At 35.9% G+C, this 26578-nt stretch overlaps 1 protein-coding gene across 2 annotated transcripts in view; it reads left to right on the forward strand.

Annotated features, from left to right (window-relative positions):
• Window positions 1-493: 493 nt before the first annotated feature.
• Window positions 494-26578, forward strand: part of LOC149575758 (uncharacterized) — a 46398-nt gene continuing 20313 nt past the window's right edge. Inside the window, exons 1-3 of one of the 2 annotated variants that reach the window (XM_089815546.1) lie at window positions 494-661; window positions 775-868; window positions 11369-11584. In XM_089815546.1, the coding sequence (XP_089671672.1) occupies window positions 11397-11584 (188 nt within the window). In that variant the 5' untranslated portion in view covers window positions 494-661; window positions 775-868; window positions 11369-11396. The remainder of the gene's footprint in view (window positions 662-774; window positions 869-11368; window positions 11585-26578) is intronic. The other variant, XM_089815547.1, reaches the window with a different exon arrangement.

Here is a 26578-nt window from a genome sequence, read left to right on the forward strand (position 1 = left end):
GTCTCACTAATAGATGATTTTCAAAGAGGTTTGGAAAGAGAAAGAATGAATGCGTACTTTCTATAACAATAAAGTAAAAACTCTGTACTTTCTATAACAATAAAGTAAAAGTAGAAATTAAATGACACTATATCTTTGGAAGTGCTCCCTACCAAGATATTCATTAAGAATTATCTAAGCTGACTTTAACAAGACTTCATAAAATTGTGGGTTGAAATTATGTAATGAAAAAAATTAACATTAACATCAAATCATAAAGATAATTTAGAATTTAATTCTCCATTCTATAAACATTTGTTCTTATAGACACCATTAAAATTCATTTACTCATCGAATTTTTATTATTTATTTAAGAAACAGATATTATAGAGATCTTTTAAATTCATTCATTTATGAAAGAAATTTTCAAAAAAAAATTATATTTTGAAAATCAAAAGCTCCTCCAATCATACCGTCATTACATAATGCAATTTTTGTTAATAATTAGAAATTTGAGTGATTCGTATAGAAAGGCTATCCATCGTTTCGTCAGGGGGAAGTCGAAGGTCCAATTTCAATTCAATTTTTTTCGCCCTCGTAGAATTTGGGGCAATTTATTATTTCTTCGTCCCCTTAAAAAATTAGAAAATCAGGGCTGCCATGGCCGTTGGCTGTTACTCAGGTCTGTTCTTTTCCATCACATCTACCAGGACTGCGTTTCAACTACGATCAATTTAGGGATGGTGAAAATAAAAATTGTATGCGGTTTAATAACCTACAGTTTTGTGTTTCTAGCGGCATCCAAGTGAAAAGATCGGTGGGATTTTCTCTCTCCTAGAAGCAGCATTTGTTAGTAGGCCATGTGCTTGAGTTCCTAAAATTGTGTCTGGTAAGATGCAGTTTCTAAGCTGACTTTAATCACACCATTGCCACATTTTAATTGGAGGAGGCTTGTTTGTATAGTGGATTTTCAATTGTCAAAATCTGCACCGCTGTTTTCTTTATACCGCCATTATCTTGTTTGTTTGTTTGTTTGTTTCAATCTTAATGTTTTGGAGACGAGAAGTTACTTTTCTGGCATTGAGTAATGCTGAAACTAATTAAAATGTCAGAAACTTATATGTTCAGAAATAGTTTATTCCTGTTACACGTCCATTTGATATGAATACTGTAAAACTCAGGATGTCAGATGTTATTTGAAGGAATTTTTTTCCATGTGTGAAACATCCAGCTTGCTTGTTTTAAGGAAATGCACTCCGATGTTGTGCAACAAATCCACAGCTTTAACTCCTAGGATTTAATTTTCAAGACAGTTTTTGGCGGCATCCTTAACTACAATACGTTATGGTGTTATTTTCTGCAATTTTATTGACATTTGGTAATGAGTAAAGAAAGGCAGATAAGGAGTGCTTCTTTCTTGAATAAAAATTTCTGGGAAGGTAAATCTTTCTAACTTTATTCATCTCATTTGTATTGTATGCTGCTATTTCAAGATTTACGATAGGGTAAAATTGCAGCTTGAATTTGGTCATTTGGAGGCTTTTATTCAGGTAATCATTGCACAGTGCGTTGTTTCTTTGTACCATTTGTGTTTGTTAAAGTTTAAGTACAACCCATCATTTTGTGCCACTGCTGAACTTCAAGCAATAAAATCAAATCTCAGTTGGATACTGCAACATATCAAGATAAATGCAAGAGTTCTATCATTATGCCATAGCTGTCAATCCTATCTGGTCTCAAAGTCATTATGAACGTTATGAACGTGTAAATTATTATCTATAACCTTTGGCATTTTTAATTTGCAATTTTTTTGATAATTTAAGTACAACCCATCATTTTGTGCCGCTGCTGAACTTCAAGCAATAAAATCAAATCTCACTTGGATACTGCAACAAATCAAGATAAATGCAAGAGTTCTATCATTATGCCACAGTTGTCAATCCTATCTGGTCTCAAAGTCATTATGAACTTGTAAATTATTATCTAGAACCTTTGACATTTTTAATTTGCAATTTATTTGATAAATCGTTCGCCATATAGAAGTTAAAAGAACATGCCAGGTATATAGTGTAATTCAAGTGAGCTACTGCACAAATCTGTTTTTCCATCATTTGTGTAAAATGGGTTATTACTTAGGAAAGTGGAAACCTAATTAACAAGAGGTTTCCTGTACAGGTTTTGTGTGCGAATCTGTTTTACCTTGATCAGATAGTGTCTTTACTGTCAAACCTTTATTATGTTTGGAAAATTGGAACTGTGATTTCAAAAGACCATTAAATCACAAACCAGTAGCCAAATTGAAAATGAGGCTTTATAATGCCAACAGTACACATGGTAAAATAGCTGCATAATGTCATGATATGCACATCAGAAACAGAGAAGACTGAAAAACTGAACACAATGAAAACCCTCTACCTCTCTCTATTAGGCTCCATATTGAGATGCAGAACTTATATATTAAGTTGAACGCATGGATGGATGAGATGGACTGGAGGTACTTTGTAGAAGTTGAGTGGAAGTGGGTTTTCTTCTTGATGGCTAAATACGGGGCATATCAGTGCTTCAAGAGTTTCAACTCAAGGGCACAGTGGAGAACGAGACTGGACATTGCATGGAACTTGTAAATTAAATTGAACATATCGATGGATGAGGATGGCTGCAGGTACTTCGAATAAATGGAGTGGACATGGAAGTGGAAGTGGGTCTTCTTCTTGATGACATATTAACATTCCTAGAATTTCAATGGTACATTGGAGAATGAGACTCTGCTTTGCATTGAAATAATCCTCATGAAATTGTTGGAGATTGTGTGGGGTATCTCAAAATATTTTTTGCAGTTTCACTCAAAAGTTGGTGAAGTGACCACTGATTCTTACAATCTGCAACAAAATGTGTCACAAAAGGGAGATTGTTAATATACTTAAGGTCCAAGATTACTTGGGGGGGTGTGAATCATTAATCTGTCAGATTCAAAACTTTCACCAACTTATCAAATAAACATCAACCAAAACAGATCTTAACCATTTAACCGTTCACCACATGCATGCAATGTAAACTTTTGAAACTATCATTAAGACAACTAATAAAACATCCACACAAGTAACACAAAGACACCAATATTTTTCACGTGGAAACCCTTGGTCAGAGGGAAAAACCACAGTGGGAATTAGTACCCACAAGTATTTTGCACTCTTTTGAAATGTGCTTAGTTAAAGGCTTAGCCCTGTTAGGAGCTTGCAATAATGCCCTGCTAAGAGCAAACCCTATTAGGAGTCACATGGTTAAGGGATTTGCCTCTAGCCCTTTTAGGAGCTTTACGTTGTTAGGATTAACCTCGTAGGAGGATTTCTAACTCAAGCTAATGAGCCACCAGGTTAAAGGAATTAATCTTCATACCTGTTAGAATCCTGCTCACCACCTAGTTAAGAGATTCAGACATGATAACTTGTTAGGATTCAACAAGGTAAGTGATCTGGGAATAACATGTCTAAATTGATTGTACAGATCCAATTCAGCTCAACATTTGCCTCTGACTGCAAGAATTCATCCACTGGCTTGATCTCACACACCATTCACGATCATTACGCTTGCAACTAAAACATTGTGTCATATAAATACACGCCTCAATCTCCATGGCGATCATTGCCTTAACCAAAACGTGTTACATTTGAATTTTGCCTCAGGCCTGCCAATGTTACTAAACCCTAATTTGTCTTTTACCAGATAATTTCAATCACCAATTTGAACTGCACAATGATTCAACAAAGAACATATGGTTTTATACATATTTTCCAATGAACATGCATAAATTCAAGAATTTCGATCACAATGACCAATGTATGACCAATTCAACATAACCCATTAGTGCCAAATCATAACTTAACTTTACATCACGGAAGATCTACTAGAGTTGGCCTTAATCCTACTGGTTGAGGATCAAATATAAATTGTACTAAGTGTTTCTACTTTTTCTCGTGAACATGCTTGAATTGATCCAAAACATGTCTTTTTGTAAATCAAATCATACAAAACTGTACCAATGATCACATAACAGAGTATAGATCATAAATCTTGAATAACAACATCTAGATCATTATAGATTTGATACACCAATCAAATTATTCTCTATCTGTCACAAACTATTGAACCCGGTAAAGCTGTGACACTTCAGTCAATCATAACTTTCTCCATACTTGTGTGCAGTACATGAAATTGCACATTATAATCTTGAGACATCTCTGAGCCTCCATATCAACCTAACTCAACACACAAATCAACCATACACTGGATTTGTATTTTGTAGAGTCTAGAATAATGCTCCCCAGTAAACAGTTAGTAGACAACCTTCAAGTTGACATCAATGACAACAAAAACACTGATCAATTGACCATCAAACATGCACTATATCATCTAGTTATGCCAACAAATAGATATATTAGCAAGCTCACATAGTGAATGGACTTGCAGTAGTGGGTGTAAGCAATAAATACAACTTTCCTTTTGTTAATTTGAGCATCAAATAAATTTTTGGATGGTTTAAGCCCTGAAGAAGCTTGATCTGGAAGCTTGATCTGGTTAGAATGGCATTGTGAAGAAATTGAGAATGTTTATGATCAATTCATATGTTTGTGTTCTCAAACTGAAGTAGCAGAAGTCCGATGCCAAGACATGAGGTGTATGTTGAAGAAGCAATTAAAATAACTCTTGGAAATGGCTTGAACAAATTTGATTTGAGATCTTCAACAGTTTAAGAAATCATAGGTATAGCTGAAATACACTTCATGTCAGAGCTTTTGTGTTTGCTTGAACATATCACAGAATTCAGTGGTTTGAAAGCCCACCAAACCCCTGACACTATTCTTAATAAACACTTTTACAAGTTGAAGAACAATTAAATATCTTGAAACACACTTTGTTGGAGCGTTTTTGGTTTTTTGTAGCTCCAAATCCCCAAAATGACATTTTGTAGGCATTTTCTACAAGTTTTGAATTTTTTGAGGAATTAGATGGTTCATGAACTCCTTGAACCCTAAAAAGAGTTTACGTGGAAAATCATTGCAACTTCGTGCCCTTGTGAGTATTCTCCTTTTGCACATGTAGGGCAATTTAAACTTTGAAGCAACATATAATGATCACACACCAATTAACACAATACCTTGAAGAAATGCAATCTTAGGTCAGCATGATTGAAGGATATGCAGGCAAATGATTCAGTGGACAAGCATTAGAAATTTTAAAGCAAGTGCGATCAGCAAGTATAAAGTTGAGCTCCAGAACCATTGTCATCATCTTTGTAACTTGTTAAAACAAGAGCTTTGCAATGGTGTTTGGGCATCCATCAGACCATAATGGAAATGAGGATCTTTATCAAAATTATGCTTGTAAATGCTCTGGTTAGCATGTATACAACATGTGTAATCATAGACAAGGAACGTTAGATGTTTGATCAAATATCTCTTAATTAACGTGGTTGATATAAATGGTTGCAAGTTACATACAAATTGGGATTTGTTGAGAACACTTAAGAATTCTTTGAATAAATGCAACTGATAGGCTTAAAGCCCAATTCACTACTTATAGCCCATCCCAATATCCTCCTAGTCCATGCCAAAGCATTGTAGCAATAAGAATGCATGTCATGAAAGTGTAGACTAAGCCTTAGTTTGTTAAATTCCTTAATGAGATGCGATTTCATGGAATGTGATGGTTACATGATATAGATACCATGTCATTATATTATTGCACTTAATATGCTCGAACAAATGAAAAGGATAGGCACATAGCATATTGATAGCACTAGACAGTAGATAGTAATGTAACAATGTATGATCTGCTATGAATTTTGTAAAGCTAATCTTGCTCACTATGAGATTCATGGTCTTGATTTTGCAGTCTGTGCTTTCATTTACCTAGTAGAGACATGGAGTGTCACAAATTTCTTCCTAAGTTTGAAACCCAAGATTATGGATACAAATTTGGCCTAAACATGTGTTGAGGTTTTGGTTAGAAAATAAAAAACTTATAGAGAGAGAAAAGGTTTTTGTTCAGCTTTTTGACATTTTTCTTAAACATAACTACACAAGTTATGAATCATTGCTAGTCATTCCTCAAACGGAGTTTTTTAAGAGAGATGACTTCAATTAGTAAACTTTTGAAAATGGATGTTTTCTATAGGGGATATTGAAAGGTGATCACCAATGCAAAGAGGAAGCCTTTCAAATTGAACATATTCATGCATGATTCAGACACATTCGAGTGTGTTGATAAAACCACGAAATTAATTGAACTCCACATGTCAGATTTATAGTTGTGAATCATTGATCTCTTAGTTACTGAGTTTGGACCTTGCTGCCCAGATTTGGGTTTGGGTTCACGTGGGTTCGGCTTTGCGCCCGAGTTTGCTATGGGCTCAGGTAGGGTCCTTATTTTGGACTGTGGGTCCGCCCGGGTTCATGCCCACCGGGTGGACCCATAGTCCAAAACAAGGACCTTGCTTGGACCCACCCAGGAGGACATGTGGTGAACCCAGGAGGACTTGTGGCCAACTCGAAAGGACTTGTAGCAAACTTGGGAGGACCCACGATGAATCTAGGACTTGCGGGTTTCTTTTATATATATACTCACGAACCCACCCACGAACCCAAATGGGAATTTTTTTTTGCACGAACCCACGAACTCGAACTCGCACTCGAATCCGTCCTTGAACCCAAATCGGTAACTTAGATTGATTTCATTTTCTAATCTTAAGACTACAATGAATTTGTTTAGAGTGGACTCACAGTCCAAAGTAAGGATCTTGCCCAAACTTGTAGCAAAATCGGGAGGACCCATGGCGAACCCAGGAGGACCCGTGGCGAACCCGAGAGGACCCACGATGAACCCAGGAGGACCCATGGGTTTCTTTTATTTTTTTGTATATATATATATTCACGAATCCACCCACGAACCCAAATGGGAAAAAAAATTGCTTGAACCCACGAACCCGAACTCGAACTCGAATCCGTCCCCGAACCCGAATTAGTAACTTAGATTGATTTCATTTTCTAATGTTAAGACTACAATGAATTTGTTTAGGATCTCTTTTCACTTGGGCAACTTATATCTTCACAAAAGATCACTCAATATAGGCTCTTTCAATTAAAGAGGATTGCACTTTATATTTATAATGGGTCAGCCTGACATTCAATTGAAAGTTTGTTCTCAACCTTATTTGAAGACCACAAAAAGTATAAAATTCCATTCTTTTATCTCCATGAGCTGCTAAAAAGAGCACTTCTTGATGCACAACAACATAAGGGAAGAGGTAGTGAATGCTAGAAGAATAAAGTTGAATATGGAAATATTAGCTATAGACAACTAGTTTCTGAGAACTTAGCTATTTCAGAGACCATTAGGATGCAACATCAAACCAATGAAAGTGATTGATTTATTAAACACCACAAAGCAACCCAATTATATGTGTTGAAGTAGGGTTGAGTTGAAATAATCCACTATTCTCAAATATCAGCAGAAGTTAAGCAGTCATAGATAATCTTCTGAAGCAGATTTGGAATTGATGAAAATCAAGATCTGATGTCTCAAAAGGGGTTTCAAAGTGAGGAGAAATTAATATTGTTTTTAGAAATGAATACATACAACCCACAAATCCAAATTTTTTGACATAATGTCTTGACATTTGAATTCTTATGGGCTTAACCGTGGAGGTTGCAAATGCAAATGGGGTTGCAACCAAAGTGGGCTTGAACTTGGAGGAAACTTCGTGGTTAACCATGCTAGAGCTGGAATAGCACTGAGATGGGTGACTTGGTGGGAAGTCATGGTGCTTTATCTCTGCAAGTATCACCAAGATGCAATGAGTGCTAGTGTTCCATTCATTCTCATGAGAGATGGGTTTTTGTGAACCACTACTCATGAAACATGGGTTGATGAGTTTGACTCAAAAAATTACATAGTAGAATTCTGATAGTGATATCACAAGTTGACTTGGCATGGAAAATATCTCCTACTTATCATTTGAATACTTGTCAATGTTGAGAGGCAGCTAACATTTTATTGTGTCAATTAATTAATATTTTAACTCATTTTGTATTAATGAGTAACATATACATTTATTAAAAGGGCTTTGTAAAATTATGTTAGAGGGTTTAATAGGTCTGAAATATAAGTCAAATATGGGAGAGTTACAAGGGATAAATCATAAAACTATAAATGAAATTATTACCAAATAAAAGGTTTATTTCTGTTTTTTATGGAAATAAGGGATTCTCATGCAGTGTACATAAGCAAAGGAGTTGGGGAGGCCTCCTTTTTGGATTGATTAAAGAATAATGGGCTGGCCATAGAGCCAGCATACTGTTCCTTTATATTGTAAGATTACTTGTGTGTCTATCATGTAGCCTTTTCCTATATATTTTCTGTTTTGTTTGACATTCAGTTGTTTTCCTTTATACAATTGCCATAAAATTATACGCAGGTTTTTAATAAACGAGTCTGAAACTTCTGGTAAATGTGTCTTTCGCATGTTAGATGTCATTTCTTATTTGAAACCCTAGTTGTATCTTTCATTATTAATCAGAATCATATTCGAGTGTTCCTCCTTGAAGTTGGATCATGGTATTGGTTCCCTTTCCTAGTTTAACCTTAAATTCTCCTTTTATTCATTTATATATCAATTTTTATTAGTTTCCTTTTCTACCATTGCTAAAAGCATACCTTGAAAGACCTAAAACCATGAAGGAGCTGTCTTTTTTAAGTGTAGAAGAAAGTCAATCCCTAACAACTTCTCCAACTGTTGGAAGTTCTTCCTATCTCTTGTTTGTGTTCTCTTAATATGATGAATGCTGCTCCTTACCCTGAATGGTGTCCATCTAAATTGAACATAAGAACAGATATGCTCCTCTGATAAATTCTTTGTATTATCCATGGCTTAATTCATGTTTGATATACTCTATATGACAAACTCTTTTAGTGGAGTTGTGAACACCAAATTAGACATTGTCACCACTGATTTGGATATGTATATATGGCATGTTTTGATCTCCTCCCAATCGCTATTTAGTACTTCTGTGTGAACTGTTTTTCCTGTTATGTTATGTACTCCTCCCTTTCATATAAGAACATGATACATGGTTTTTATATAGGTGGTGACAGAGTTTGAAGGGTTGCGACTAGGGTCACGACCTTTGTTCATTGCTTGGTTTAATAAAATGTATTCTTTCTTTTATTTATTATTATTATCACTAACAGTGTTATAAATTGTTATTTCTCTGACCATTTTTTTATTAATTTAACAAGATCTTTATAATACATTATTACTTTATCATATTGATAAGAGATTAGATTATGTTATTTATCAATTATAGTATTTTTCTAATATTATTATTCATAATCATTACATTCCTATATAATATTAATACCTTATATTGTTATTATAATGATTTAGATTATAATATACTAAATTATTTATTTAATTTAATCAACGTAATTGTAATAAATATAATTATTCTATTATTTTATTTGTTTAATTCTATATTTAAACTCTATTGTTATTAAAAGTTCATCTGGGAAGTGGGGACATTACAATCATTGACTTCATTTAGACACCAATCACAATTAACCTTTAGTTGTACCGGTAATTGATGTGTAATGTGTTCACTGTCTATGCAAAGTCTCACACGGCATTGTGATCAAGAATCTGCAAAAGCTTCTTAAATACTTAAAATATAGAATGCAAATAGATACACAAATGGATACTTTTACACAGCTTGGGTTTATAGTGGATTTTTTATCTGTTTATTGAATAATTTCTGCGGACCTCTAAAGATTAAATTCCAAAAGGCAGTAATATTATACAGTGTACAATATACAATATATTATCTGTACGCTATCAGTATAATTTTCAACAGTAAATTTAGACTGACAATATATATAATAACGATGCAGGACAATAGATTTTTTTTAGTTTTAGAGCTATTTTATTTTAATATAAATTTTTAACAGTATAATATACAGTTTAACATTAAATTACATTTCTTTCTCTTATCAGCATTATCTACAGTTTATTGTATATTACACAGTATAATATACTATATATTATATATTATTAGGATTCAGTATAATATATATTATCAGGATTCAGTATGATGTACAGTTGTTGTATATTATCAGTATAATATACAATATAAAGAGTAGTAAGTTGCTAAATTATACTCAAGGGACAACAATTATTTTACAAAATACAGAAAACATCGCTCTATACAAACATTATATACAGAAGAATCACAATATCAACATAAAGAAGCTGTTTTTAGTAAATGGATATCAACTTAAGAAAGCTGGATACAAACACAATATACATGCAGGATCTATCTACTATCGACTATACTGAAGAATTGAAGATCAATATAGAAGCAAATTTTTAAACAGATGTAAAAACTTGGACTTCTCAACTCTTTGTAATCCTCTTTTTATTCCTGCGCCGGCGAATCCTCTGCTCTGCAAGCCATTCTCTGTAAATCGTTGCCACTTTTATAAGAAATGATTGCCTGAAGTCATCTTATAAGAAAAAGTTGTGCATTTTAGGGTTTTATGGTGCATTTTTTTGCAGATTAATCCTGTTTTTTTGCGATTTCTAACCAGTTTAATCATGTTTTTTTTGGAAAAATTGTTGACTAACGATTGACTGATTTTATGTAATTTTTGGGGGAAAACATCGGGGCAGGACCTGATTCCTGATTAATTGGATATATTCGGGATTTTTTCCCCAATTTCTGCTTCTATGGGAATTTCAAAATAGTGTCTTTGTCCTGTACCATTGCTTCTTAAGCCTAAATATGTTGGCATTTTAAATTTTAATAATTTAAGATTGCATCAATGAATTAGACATTATTAATGATTTAAGATTACATATGAATTAGATGACCAAAAGTCAAATGCAAGACATTTCTAGATTTGCTGTTGTGCAATCATAGCTTTCATTGAATTATGCAATGTAAGATTTCTATTGTTGAATAGAATGTGATCTGGAGTATTCTCAGATATGCTAAGTGCCTGTTTACGTCTTGGATTATCTTCTAGTTTTCCAGCTTTCTGGGTTGCTAATTGTGTTTCTAGTTTTTTTCTCTTGGTTAAAACATTCATCCTTTTTGGCCAGTCAGGTTCATATAATGAGATGGCATTGGAACTCTTTTTCACAATAAAACTTAATGTCGATTACTGTTATGAAGGGACCATGGTGTGAAATATTGTTTTTCCATATAACTGTTACTGATTTTAGTTTTCTTGTATTGTATTTGACTTACGTGATTTGCAAAGGCTTTTTGGTTTCCATTCAGGGAAGAAATTGTGCATTTTTGCACTTTTCATTGTACTTAACATTCCAAATTTGTAGCTCTACTTTCAGGTGTACTTATCTTGACATGGCATTGAAGGGGATGCACGTTCAATCTTCACCAAAGGAGATTTTGGCCATAAGTTCAAAGATTTCAGCAACAGTTGACTTTGCTGCACCATATAAATGTATAAGTTTTAAATTTGGTCAAGGGATGCATGTGCATGTCATTAATGCCAGAACCGTGTCTTCATCCCCAAGTATCAAAGAAAGATGGTATGCCTCCACTTGAATCTTTTTCTTATCATTATCCTTCATTGTTTTAGAAGAGGAAAACAAAAACAAATCTTGAGGAAGCATGCACTCAACAGCACATGCCTTAATCATTTTATTACTTTGTTACCTTATTTAAGAAATGACAATGCTGATTTCTGCTTTTCACTGCCATTTCTAGGTGTTTTTAGATGTTTTCCTCCTGCGCAATATTGTAAACTTTTAGAAAAGTCACATCATTCGTTTTTGGATAGCTAACTTCAATTTTTATTAATATTTTGATTTTTACTAAAGAATTTGATTTTTTTGAAAAATCACTATTTTCCTCCAAATGTAGTGAATTTTTTCAAATTTAATTAAAATAGGGGCTGACATGTTTGGATATACCATAAAGTACAATTTTAAATATTTAGAATAATTATTTTGATGATTATTTTTATTACGCTTTCAACTATGATACTGCTATAAAGATTCAATGAGTCAAACTCACTGACCCATGTTACATGAGTTGTAGTTGAAGTATTTTGATTTTTTCCCTTTATAATTGTTATCAAGGAAACTTTTTTTAATTATATAAATGCATTTAACCTACATTATTGAATTATATCTCTATTATGTATAAATAATTATAGAGGAAATTCACAACATATTCACAAAAGGAAAGATTGACGAGTCATTGATTGGTTATGATAATCATCTCCTCCATCCAACCAACACCATGGAGAGTTTGGGAAATATGAGAAGTTCTTTTAAAGGATTAGATATCAAGCCTGTTTGCATCTATTATCCGCAATCCAATACTAAATTCAGATATTTTGACAATAGTTCTTTCAAAGTTTTACAAGTAAAGTGTACACGCAATAATTGTCATATAGACCTCACTTCAATTTTAAAGTTAACAAAAGAAACAATTGAAGAGGCATTGTGCGGTTATAATAATAATGTCCTCCTTCAACTAACACCATGGAGCATTTCGAAGATATGAGAAATGCTCTCAAAGAATTAGACACCAGGCCACTTCACATATTTTGTCAACCACCCAATTCTAAGTTCAGATGTTGACAATAATTCTTTCGAAGTCTTACAAGCAAAGTATAGATGCAATTGTCGTGATAGAGACCTCACTTTAGGTGGGAGGCAATATGCTATTGACACTTGGAGCAATTTAACTTTTACATCTAAAGAGCAAGATACAAGATCAAATCCTCTTATTCTCGAGGATTCAAAGAATTCACAACATGTATTAGAGAAATAAAGAATAAGAGGATTAGACAATGTTCGCTAAATATTTTGTAAGCCATTGTGACCACAGCTTGCAAAATGGGAACTTTAGGCAACAGTGTAGTGAGATAAATCTCTCCTCTCAGCAATAGGGGATGCTCCCTTCTTACTGTAGGTGGCTACAACAAAGACCTAATTGAAATTGACAAAAGGATGGTTCACTAAATCAATTCCTCTTTTTTCAGGAATGATTTTCTATTACCAACTACTACTCGTAATTAAACAAAAGGAATCTATTGCTACAGTAATACCGGTGACTTAAGTATCGATGTAAGAACGACCTTAAGACAGCAGTTATACTTGACTTATGTGGTTGATAGCAAGAACCCAAATTCTCCTACGCGCAACCTTCTTGAAACAAAAAAGTGAACAGCTAACAAAGCTCAAAGTCTTTGTTCAACTATCTAGATATGAAATAATATACTAAGGAATCAAGCTCAAAGTCTTCAAATCTTAGTACTTGCTGCCACTAACAAACTATATAAAATCTTGTTCAAGAAAGCTCAAAGTCTACCAAAAACAACATCAAACATTCAAATGCCTTAAAGGAGAGAAGTAACAAAGATGAATGAATGAAAGTAAGATAAGAAACAATGATCAGTTCCAAGTATCTCAACACAAAGTTTGGGAATAACTTGCTTCTTTATTCACTTCAAAGATTTGCACAAAGAAATACAAAGACTTCAAGTTACAAGCCCAACCTTCTCTAATAAAGAAAAAGATGATTATTTTCAATGAACTCTCTCCTTTATATAGGAAAAATGAAGAGAGAAAGGTGGAGGAAAAAGTGGAACAACCTCAACCACCAATACTTATCCTAACTAATTGCTTTGACTTGATTCAAAGTTGCATGCCTAATGCAGTTGTAACTTACATGAGCTGATTGTACATGTACATGTTATCCTGTATTCACAACATAGATGCTCTTTACACGTAGCTCTCCTATCACTAATCTGATTAAAGCATTTAAAATATGATTTGGAGTTTTCAAATGGTATCAACCAGCTCTCCAAATTTCCATAGGGACTCCCGTACAATCGCAGCATCTAGTTCTCCAGTGTGTTGTAAGATCATGATAACTTTCCTGAGTGCGCTTGCTGCCCGATATGTTTCCTTGTTACAATCCTCCACTTGATTATGCAAATTCTTCGATGAAAACTTCCAATTTGCAAATGTGTCGAACACACTAATGTTAAAGTCATCCAACTCAAACTGTAAGCTAATAGCTTCTACAAACTCTGTGAGAATTTCTTGTTGACATCTTACTATGTTGTCCTCATTGATGATTTCACATGGCAACTCTTTAAAAGCTTCTTTGATCTTATCTTCTTGAGTAGATACCATGAGTACTGCTGCCTTTATCTCTTCAATGAGCTTTTGGAGAACTTGTTTCTTGTTTTCCATCACATGCATGAAATCATGTTACATTTCAATAGACGTAATGACATCATACTCACATAAGAAGTCTAAATCAACTTCTATCATGTTATTCCAAGCACCAAGATCCCTGTCCAACAACTCAAATTAGCGGTTAAGTGATTTCAACATGTCATCCATTTTAGCAGAGATTTCTCTTCCTTTCCTCAACTCCCGGTATACTTCTCGAATCACTTGGATTCCTTCTTTTTCAATATTGCTGCTCCATTCGCAGTATGTGCCTTTTGCTTCTCCCTTTCTGTGCGTACAACTGAAACAGGATCGCTACTTGCAGAAGACCTTTTCATCTCTTCGATGATTCCCAACAAATGAGCATTCTTCTCTTTGAGTTTCACTTTCTTTTCCCACAATTCATCATTCTTTCGAGAAAGAAAGTTTACTGCCTCATGCACATCTTGTTGATAACTTAGCCTTGTTTGCTTACCAAGTTCGACCCTTGTGATTCTATAATCAGCAGGCTGCATGTCTTTGGTAGATTTCTCCACAAGAGGTTTGGCCACTTCAGCATACTTGATGTGATTATCATCAACCACCACTCGAGAAACTGTTTTAGCTTTCTTATTCTTTGAAACCCTTGGCTTGCTTACTTGTCTATCATCTTCTTCAAGTGAAATTTCTTTTTTCTTTCTTTCTTTTCTGTGTAACAATGCTCAACCATGGAGGAAGACTGAAAGAAGATGCACTAGCTGAAGTAGTAGTTACCATAGTTAACTCAGGATTACCTTGCATAACAGTAGTAACTCTAGCTAGTGTCTCAGTCTGAATGGCCATAGGAGGAGTGCTATGTGTGACCTCAGTAATAAATTAACTGATCTGAAGTTATAACAAGCAATGTTGTAGACCAAACAATGGCAGAAGGAATAGACAAGGAATATGCATCAAAAACATTTTCAAAATCATACTAATCTCCTTGTGCTTCTAATGCAGGTGTGGCTGGCGATATAGGCAGTGCTGGTGTAATAGTCACAGAATCTTAAAAAGATGGATGCTTAATGGAGAATGCACCCATAGCAACACCTAAAGGCGAATCATGAGATTCATCTGAGACTGGAGTTGGATCCGGAAAAGAGTTTGCAGTAAGAACTTCCAGAGGACATGAAGCAAGAGTTGATGACTCCTTTGATTTCTTTGCTTCATTGTCACTTGAGTCAACTTGAATTGATTGAGATTCAATCTCTGTCACCTCAAGTACTCTTGAATCCTTTCCTCCTTTGATAGACAACTTGGGAAAACTTTGAACAAGAGATTCAAATGTAGATGAGGACGTACCATCTTTAGCTTTACCTTTTATTTCTGACCTCAAACCAATCAGACCAGCAGGATCAAAATCTTTGCTAGGCTTTATCTTTATGCATTTAAGACACCTTCTCTTCATCCATGTGTTGGTATTAGCAACGATAGATTGGAATCTATCCCAGATGGACGTGTTTTCTTTGCATGACCATGTAGGAGGAAGAATGGGTAACTTCTCCACATCATGCTGAAAACATTCAAGATCTAAAATTTGATCATCATCTTCAAAACCAAGAGGAATTTAAGAAAAGTTGAAATCTACAATTTGTTTCACAATTAATCGAGTATAATCCATACACCATATATCCACCTTGGTACATACATCAATCTAGAGATCTTCTAGACGATGCATGTGCAATAACTGCTTCCTCATCTTGTCATGCAATCCCCTCCAATCAAAACGACTCTTGGCTGCAAACTTTTTCAGTGTGATCCTTTGGAGTTCAAACTCCATATTCTTGGCCTTAGGTACAATATCTATTGAGTATCCTCCAATCTTCGATGGGTTTCGAGATGAGATCCCCACTCCGGGCTGGTGCAAACTAGATTGATAAGCCTAGACTTCCATAAGTTGTCTTGCTAACTGCATCAGTCTAATTCTATCTATGGGATGCCTTGGTAGTGTGTATGGCTCTCCCTTGAAACACCCAACTCACAAATATGTAAAGTTGGGGAATTGTAAAAACATGCAACGATACTCATTAACCTTGTTCCATGCCTCATTAGATACTTATTAGGAATCTTTTGATCAAACAAGCACATAAAATGCCCAAAGAAGGCATCCTGAACTCTTTTGAAGTGTATCCGACTTTACTTCAAAGGCAATTGCTCATAAAATTCCCACACCTAAACTATAGACCTGTCATGTTTGGTTGATAAACTAGAAAAGGTGCCTAGAGCAGCAGCAATGTACACCATGTAGGAGTTCATGTTGAACACACCAGTTGACAGAACACGCACCAATTGTTCGCATATTGAGTCACTCACCAATTCAGCCCAAATCACATTCTTTTTTGACCGTATTATGAGTGAGATGTACTTATACATCTAGGGTTCGAAGGTGTTTGAATGCTTGAGCCCTGCCAAGTGATTGAGAAGTGTGATGAGGTCATTGATTTCTTCTTTGAAATCACATGTGCGTACTCCCTTAACCAGCCATCTAACAAGATTTAGTCTCTTAGTAATCAGCCAATTGTCATTCACAAACTTGGTAGAAGATGGAGTATCTTCATTCCACCTCTCCATAGTCTTCTTTCTTGTGATATTTGTAACAACTGGAGTGTGAGGGACATGAAATATATGATTAATAGTCTCGGGATCAAGACTAATGATAGTATTGTCATCTTGATCTTTGATGGTTCTTGAAGCCGCATCAAAATGTCTTGCACATGCAAGGATGAATTTCGGTTTATGAGCTGCTAAGGGGAAAGTGGACATATGATGAATATGATTCCGCTTGATCCACAACATATCTTCGGTAGCTGCAACCTCAACTCTTGCAAGAAAGTCTTCCTTGTTCATATGAGAAATATCAGTATCATAGTATGTGGTTACTTGTGATGAAGGGATGGAGTTATGATACTGATCATATTGGTACTTCATCTTCTTTTTGTTTTTTCCCTTTGCTGGAGTAGATTCTCTTGACATTGCAAAATAGTACGCCTGCACAATTGTTACATGAAAATTCCATAAAATGAGAACATCTTCATGTGAAGGATCGATAGCAAGATTTTGATGGATTTTGAACAAGATATAAGTGGAGAAAATGAATGGAATCAATGAGGATAGATAATGAACAAATGGATCAAGCTCAAAATGGCTAAATTGTGAGTAAAATAGCCTAAAACATTTTTTTTAGGATGAATTACATATGTGACCAGGAAGCTTGGATCTAAATGAGCAAGGACAAAAATGAATAACACATCAAGCACCTCATGTTTAAATTAAAATAAGTACAAAATATGAGATTCTATCCGGCAAGCATGTGGGAAAGGCTCCAACCATAGAGTAGCCATATAGAGGGACATGAAATGCGTAATGGTGGGGTTATATCTTGCATTTGCATGTAAGGGAAAGACAAACTTATCTCTCTTTTCAGAACGAGATTTTACACCCAACTGCATATGCAAGTAAAACGAGACCTTGCATGCGCAACTTGGAGAAGAAGATGGAAGATAGAAGAAACAACTTCAAGAATGGAAATCATACAAATCTGAAATTGGAAATGTCAATGACTTGCAAAAACATTTAAACAAATATATACAAATGCCTTCGAGAAAATAAGCAAGGAAAATTACCTCAATTGAGAAAGACAAAACCTTGTTCAAATCTTGAGCAAATCTGAAAAGAATCCAAGAGATTTTCGGATTTTAGATTTGTCCAAAGCCAAGACAAAAATAGATTTCGAAATCCTCATAACATGGTTTGAATTTAGACATGTGGGTATGGTTAGAGAAATGCAATGCCCAAAATGTGCAACAAATTTTGACTTAGCAACTCCAAATGCAAAGACATAAAAAAGATGTCTAGGGCAAGAAAATAGCTTGCAAAATGATGAAAAAAAGCTTAAATGCAAAAACCCTTACCTTAGAACTTTCCTTGCAAAGATTCAATGCCAAAATGCGTAGGTATGAGCCATTAGTGATGGAGAATATGCCCTAGACGGGCTGTTTCATACAAAACACATATGTTATAACATATGCAAATCCTCTAAAAATCGCCGCCCAGCTCTTAATAGGAAAAATGCAGATTTAAAACGCCTTTTGGAGAGGCATTTTCATGTTACAAGATGTATGCACTTCCTCTAAAAATTGCCGCTAAAAGAGATTTAGGCGTTTTCAAGCCAAAACTCACATTTTGGGAGCCATAATATGCTTTTAAAAACATATGTAATCTCTTTATAAATCGCCATTTAGAGTCTTGAGAGGAAAAACGCTTTATGAAATGTCAAAATCATGTTATTTTGACACATGCCAAAGTACCAAAATTGCCACCCATGACTTGGTAAGGGAAAAGACATTTTTTAGAGGCAAAGACATGTATTTAAAAACATGTAAAACCACAAAAAATCGCCACCATAAGAAATGGAAGAGCAACTAGAACGCGTTTTAAGAAGGTATATGCATATTTTTAAAAAAATTTATGTAATAGGGTAGAAAATCGCCACCCTTGACTCTTTCCTCTATGACCAAAAGCATAACACGTTTTTGAGATGCATTGACATATTTAAAATGACATGCTTTTGAGCAAGAAATCGCCACTTATGATTGATCATTTTATTTGGTAATGGGAAACGTGTTTTTTGGAAAGGCATTTATGTGTTCATAACATATGCAATTGGCTTTAAAATCACCACTTTTGCCTTAAGCTTTAAAGGAAAACATATGTATTTGGGTTCAAAATCACCACTTTGAATTATAATGAATAAAGGACTCATTTCAATTTAAAATTTACATTTAATGAGTTTCAAAAATCCCCTTTAAATGGTGATTAAAAACACATGCATTTAATTATTAAAAATGGACTTTAAATACAATCACATATGCAATTACATTTAAAAAGCACTTTTAATAATGCTGGGACTTGGAATTTATTGGAAGTCGATTTTCATGAAGTATTTTGCATGTGGATATATGCAATATAAATTGAAAATTCCACTTATGCACTTAAGTTATCTCATGTAATTATATTTAATATTTAACTATAGTTTTTAATAAAGTAACATGAAAAATAGTCTTGAAAAAGACTATTTTCATAAAACATAAAAGTCTATGGTCAAAACAACTTAGAATGAGCGAAATTTTTAATATGGACCACAAAATCCATTTTAAATATCAAATATAACTTTATATCATGCAATTGCCAATAAAGAACTCACTTTTATGAGGTTTTTTATAAAGATATGCAATTGTCCTGAAAAACCCAATTTTTCCTTTATAACTTGGGCTAGACAACTCCGATTTCGACCTAACTTAGCTCAAATCGAGCGGAATTCCAAGGGCTCTTCATCTAAAGCAAAAACTATTTACAACACAAAGAAAAAACATGAATGTTTGCCAAAAATCAAGTGTTTGTAATGCAAGAAGGAAAACTCTTAGCTACAAACTGTAGAAGTTGATGAAAGCCAACTTCACAGTGCACCAAGATCACCTGCTGATACCAACTATCACAAACCTTTGGGAAGTGCCCGTGCGGCACTGGCTATTCTATGTGAAATTAAGCAAAAGAGCTCAAATAGAACACCAGACTACGCCTCCCCTTATGCGCAAGTGCGAAATACATGCATTGTACAAATTTGATTGTCCCAAAGTTAAAAGTGTGCAAGTGGATTAAACAGCCATGGCATGCGCAATGATGCCTAATGCAAGATAACACGGACCAAATATGTATGGTGGGGCGAGTTCCCCAAGTATCCAATATAAACGATGCAAACCAGATTACAAGGCAACACTGGATAGGATGCTATGTTCAAAAACATAGATTGCCCCCAAGTATGGTTGTGCCAAAAGAGCTTGACAAGAACCGTTATTACAAAGTGAGCTTCCAACTCGATAGCAAAATACCTCTAAGAACAAGAAGACCAAACGACTAAGTGCCAAGACCAACTCTTGCACTTTAGTTGCTTGGTGCCGCTCCTCACTCCTAAAGACTCCAAAGTTCGCTTCCTTATGATCTTTCGATCCATGGCTGATGAAATGAGCAATGCATGAGGCCACCTTAAATAGTAGATCACCTCGGGTGAAACTCCAAGAACTAGCCATTACAAAGATAGGTCTTGCCATGTGCAGCGGCAAACTCCAATGTAAGCAGGCATAATGGCTAAGGGTCCGTCCTATACTAAACCCATTCATAAAAATAGGGCCCAACTATGAGACCGATGCATTTTAACAACTTGCATGGCCCAAGTGGTTACAACATTGCCCAATGGAATTAAAAACGCCCAACCCAATGCATTCTCTAGCCATTTGAGATAAAGAACAACATTAAAATGTCCAGTTTGCCATCTCTAAACAAGCCAAGTAAATGGCCAAGTTGGCCCAACTGCAGGTTCGTTACATCCTCCCCCACTTAACTCATGGCAACGTCCTGACGCCTGTGCTGCCTGCTCGTATTGGGAGGTTTAGTGTGGTGTGAATCAACTCAGTTTGTTGGGGTTCCTTTCCCGAGGAAGCTTGTCTCTATCCTTGAGAATGTCGCCAAGAGTTGACTCGTCCTCTCTTGGTTCCAATGATGCTGAAGGTTCCAATTCTTCCCAAAGCTGTACTACTTGTCGACACCTTTCCAGTGTGTCGTGCATATGGGCATAGAGATCGTTTGACATGGTATCATCGTCCGAGAGATCCGGTTGCATAGAAGAGGGTTCACCCCGAGTGTCCACAATTTGATTTCGATGCCAATCTTCACCAAAATTGATATAATCAGGATAATACTCGTTCGTTTGGTGAGCCGAATCACCATTTGCTGGGAGGTGACTGGGTGCCATAGATCTTAGAGGTGGAGTTTTCCAAACCATGTCACTGAGGGCTGTTGTGTCGGTTTGCTCGGCTACCCTAACCGGAGGTGAGGCCTCTTGCCGATCCCTATCAAGAACAAATCCTGTGGCTCTGTCTCAAATCCTACTGCATTTGACCGTAGTGCCGTGCCATGAACTACCAAGGCTAGATATGCCATTTTGTCACGAAGGTAATCGTTCGGTGCCTCCTCTAAGTTCTCCCATTGCCATCTGTCAAGTGCCGAGGAACACTAACTGAAAATATATGAAACATCTTTCCCCTCACCAGGATACACCAAATCGATGCTATCACCAAGATAGAACAGATCGCCGTAAGAGATTTCTCCTCTAGTTTCCCAATCGTCTAGAATTCGGTCCATAAGAAAGGGTTCACCCAATTCACGAAATTCTGGTACCTTGACGATCTTGAACTTGAGTTCTGTTGTGTCATCTTCATGCGTTAGAACACGATGGGGCTAAGGTAAGGATCCACAGGGATGATGCTTTGAGACGTGCTATGATATGAATCCCACACCACAGTCTCACCACGTTTCTTTGTTTCCTCTCCATAGTCCTCATTTTCGTCCCTCAACAGTCTTATAAAGTTCAGCTCCATCCTTGGTCTTATTGGAGGTAAGTTGAGTTCTCCAGGTACTTCATCCAGAACTTCTTCACTTTCCACGTGAGTCACTGTTGAAGAAAACTCAAATTAGAGGGTCAATTGGGTTTTGATTATATTCAAGCTGGATAGAAAGATTGGGTGATTTTCCCCCGAAAGATTCGAGAAATTGCAATTTGATAGGAGACAGAGGATACTGAGATCCACACCACACCAAGAAGAGGATTTACTTGTGTTGGAATTTCACAAGAAATCAAGGAACCTTTGGGTAGCTGATACCTCAAATTGAGCTAGTCCCTCAAGTAGTCAACCAGTTCAAGCTCAAGTCAATCAACCAACGATGGCTCAACCACCATGGATTCAAAACAATGCCTTACCTATTTCATTCCAACAATACCACGATCTACCGAAGAATTCGGCCGTATTTTGCTCCAAGTTCTTTGTTAATGACCCTAATCGTACAACGAAGGAGCATATCAAAGTGTTTGACGATGCATTGTGCAACAGAAAAATTCAACATGAAGATGTAGCGTGCAGGCTTTTCCCTTATTCATTGGGGGAAGAACCTTATTACTGGTTTGTCAATTTGCCAACATCATCTATAACGGGATGGGTTCAGCTCAGAGAAGCCTTTATTGCAAAGTTTGGCATGCCCACCACACCACTAGAGTTACATAGAATGTTTGTGGACATTAGGAGACATGATAGGGAGTCTATAAGCTCCTTCAACGATTGTTTCCGTAAGGCTTACACAAGATTGTGAGCCTCTTATATAATGACGAAGGTAGGTGCATTGGGAGCATGTTACAGTGCCTTAGACAACCAGACGGCTATGTTCACGAGGATGGCGAATCTTGCTCCCACAATGTTGACTGAGGCCTACACTAAAGCAATTGAAATAGGGAAGCAATTGGGCCAACAAGGAATGGAACCCCCAAGTGCTAGGTGTCCGAACAATCCAGTTCCACAACTTACATACCAGACACCTACAAATTAGTTGATGGTACATCCGGGGCCTCCATTGTCTCAGGCACCATCATCAATGCTAGTTTATCTGCAAAGTGCAACTTCATCCACAAGAACTCAAGAAGAAAAGGATGAGATGAAGGAATTGATTGATCAAGTCAAGAAGCTGTCTACGAAAGTCACCTATTTGAGAAACCAGAACAATCAACTCCAAAGTTCCCATAGAAATAATCAAGGAAATAATTACTAGAATCAAGGTGGAGGTTATCAAGCAGGGTATCAAGTCATCAAGGAGGATACCAGAGGAACTATCAAGATAGACATTACCAAAGAAACAACCAAGGTGGTGGTTATCAAAGGAACTATCAAAACAATAACTATCAAGGTAACAACCAGTCACAAGACCAAGGATACAACAATCAATCTAACCAGAAGAGGTCTTGGAACAGAGGCCCAAACAATGGAAATCTGGTGTCGCCACTTGATAATCAAACCTCAACGGATAGTAGGCCGGTGGACAGGATATTCTTAGCTGAGTCCGCCATGTCTAAATATTGCAGATTCCATGAGACTGATCAACATTCGGAGTTAGGATGTGCAGAATTCAAGAGGGCATCTAACCTGTTTCAAAACATAATAGATGAGTCGAATAATCGGGAAGATGTTAAGGTTACAGGGTATGAGATTGTCCCATCCTCGGTATATGATCAGTGTTTGACTTTTGAAGATTTTTCATTTCCGCCAGAATTTGAAGCATATGGAGAACACCAAGGGAGATTTCCTCTTGAGTCAGCAAACAAGCCAGTTGATGAGGTAATGGATCAAAAGGGGTATAACAATGGGTCGGATTTTTCTTTCCCACCTTTGGGAGACACTATTCTAGTTCAAGGAACAGGTGGGAACCAAAAATTTAAACAACCAACTAGCAATGCAAGGTTTTATCAGAGGAACAAGAGAAATGATGGACCCATACCCCAAATAATTTCAATACGCCTCCACACCCCAATGCGAGTAATGTACCAAATTCCTCAAGGGATGCACCCAAATACAGACATGGGGGTCATAACAATGGAAATGGACAGTAGAATTTTCAACAAAGCACCCAACAAAACAATCAAGGTACTCAAGGATCGTAGAATGTCTAGTCGACAGAAGAGGCAAATAGAGGAAGAATTGGAAACAATGCCATGAACAATGAGGAGTTGAAAAGATTAGGACAAAGTGTGACAGAGGAGATGAAGAAGGTCAAAATCAATCTCCCTTTGTTATTAGAGATACATTCCTTAACAGTTTGAAAAATAATAAATCACAAGGGTCTCACACTCAAGGTGCAGTAACACATACTGAAGGGAGGCCTCCTAACTCGGTACATGTGATCCAAGACATTCCAGGAGCAAACATGACAAACTCACCACAAGAAGTTTCATATGGAAAGATAGGAAGCTCTACACAAGAGATTGCATGTGGCGATATCAGTGAATTCAACAGACAACCCAGGCCTCAACCAGTTTATGTGGCTTAAGGAGCAATGTCAATGGAACAAGTTCAAAGGAGTCAAGACCCGGTAAACAATAAGGAAAAGGTAAAGAGAGAAGAGGCAGCTCAACCAACAGATTTTTGAGTGAAATTGAAGCAAGTACATAAGACATCTGTGGTGTATTATCAAGGGAAAGATGAGCCAGCCCCATTCCTACTATCAGTTAGGATATTCGGGAAGTTGCTTCACAATTGTTTGATAGATTCAGGGGCATCAAGTAACATCACACCTTTGAACATTTGCAGAAGTTTAGGAATCATGCCTTTGGGGTCAAACATAAAGGTTACCCAATTGGATAAGACAAAAGTGCCGGTAGTGGGTGAATTACACAACATACACATGCAGTTGGCATTTGATCCGAGGATGGAACACATGATAGATATTTCAGTGGTAGATCTGGCCGATACCTATGGATTAATCCTAGGTAGGGATTGGGTCAGAAGGTTGAATGGATACATGGCAACTAACTTCTCTCACATGTGGCTTTCGTTGAAAGGACTTGCCAACCAAATTAGAATTGATAGCACCCCAAGGTTGAGATTGATAGTTACAGAATATGGGAACCAAATGAAATATTGTTTGTGGAGACAAATATGAGCACCTATAGACCAAAGAAGGCGGAAGTGTTGACAATGAATATCATAAGTGAAGGAAGGGATTCTAGTGAGATCCTGATTGAGTCAGATCCAAATGCTTCACCCGACGAGGTTGAAGGCATGCTTGAGACCTTTAAGAACTTTGTGACCAAAACTGTGCAGCAAGGAATAGAGTTGGGCAACCGAATATCAGTGAGAGACTTATTATCACCCAATTGGTGCAGAATTCACGATGCATTCCATTCAGAGTTATCTTGTTCCTTGTGTACCGTTTGTTATGACCCCTCCTAAAAAGGGAATCTTACAATTATAACTAAATAAAATTATAATAGTTCACTATATGATTAAAATATATATATGTTTATCGCAAAAGATAAATATTTATAGTTTATTTATTCTACTTAATTACTTAATAATAATACAAGTTTATAATAATAAATAACATTATTAGTAATATGAATTAATGTCTATATATATAGACATTTAAATACAAATCCAAATACATACTAACTTTAAAATCTTTACATAAATCTATACACATATAACTAAATCATACACGGACCTACCGATAATGCATAATCAAAGGCCACGTCCTTTAAAAAATAGAGGTAGCGGTATAAAAGATGGTAAAGAGGGATCACAATGAAGGCAGCAGAATATTATGACAGAGTTCTAAACAACAAAGAACTGGATTTCAACACAACGGATGTGCAACAGAAGATTGAAGACCACCAGCGTGTAAGTTGCAATAAATACATTCAGACAAGTACCTTTAGATTAGTATCCTTGTTACTGTCAATAGAAGGACGCGGAACACAGTTAAAGGATCACCATTTTGAAACTGTGGGAAAGTAAGACTGATTGAATCACGTGGACGAGCAGGGGATACATATAATACTGAAGTCGCAGTTTCATCATTACTCACAGAGGGGATATATAATACCGAAGTTGTAGTGTATACGGAAGATCACATAGGATACATAAAGTCAGAGTCTTATATTATTGCAGAGAATAATTAATATTGCATTATATATATTATCACAATTGATAAAGATCACAGCATACATATATTACCGCATGGAATAACTTATTCAGATTGCAGAGGATATTCGTATATTTTCAGTATATATAAATCTATAAATGGGAGGGTAGTACGACTGATATATATTATTAGGAGAAATTCCTAATTGCAAATATATTTTATCTTATAAAAGTTATCATCTCTTTGTATATATGTTACTCAAGAGATTGGAAATCCTTACAAATTTCATATATTTTCAAATATAGAATAAATATCCGAAGCTATCCATAGACCCTTAATTGGAAATTAAGAGTGTTTGAAAGTAAATCAAAAGGGTTCATTACAATTGGTATCAGAGCCTGATCCTGCCATCTTGAAAGATAGTAAATGAAAAAAGGAGCAAAAATGAGCGAACAACTATCTAATGAAATTAGGAATGTTATGGAACAAACAAACCAAACTCTAGCAGAGCAGATAGAGAAATCAAACCAAGCACTCCTTCAAGCATTGCAAAACAGGGGAAATTCCATAAACAATCTAAGAAACCATAATGTTAGTGGAAGAGACGTAAGTTCAAACCACTCAGAAAATAATGGAGCTTCATCATCTCGGGTGCCCAAACCCCCTTTCTTACCTCAGGAGGACCCCTCGATGGAAGGAGAGGGACAAACAACCAATAATGCTATTGAGAATGCAAGAGCTTATGCTAGCCTTGAACCAGAAATTAGAGAGCTAGTAACATTTAGAGAATTCTGT

The sequence above is a fragment of the Cupressus sempervirens genome, chromosome 2 (genome assembly GCF_028749045.1).
Source record: "Cupressus sempervirens isolate cs-2001-9-10 chromosome 2, ASM2874904v1, whole genome shotgun sequence".
In the NCBI taxonomy this organism is placed as follows: Eukaryota; Viridiplantae; Streptophyta; class Pinopsida; order Cupressales; family Cupressaceae; genus Cupressus; species Cupressus sempervirens.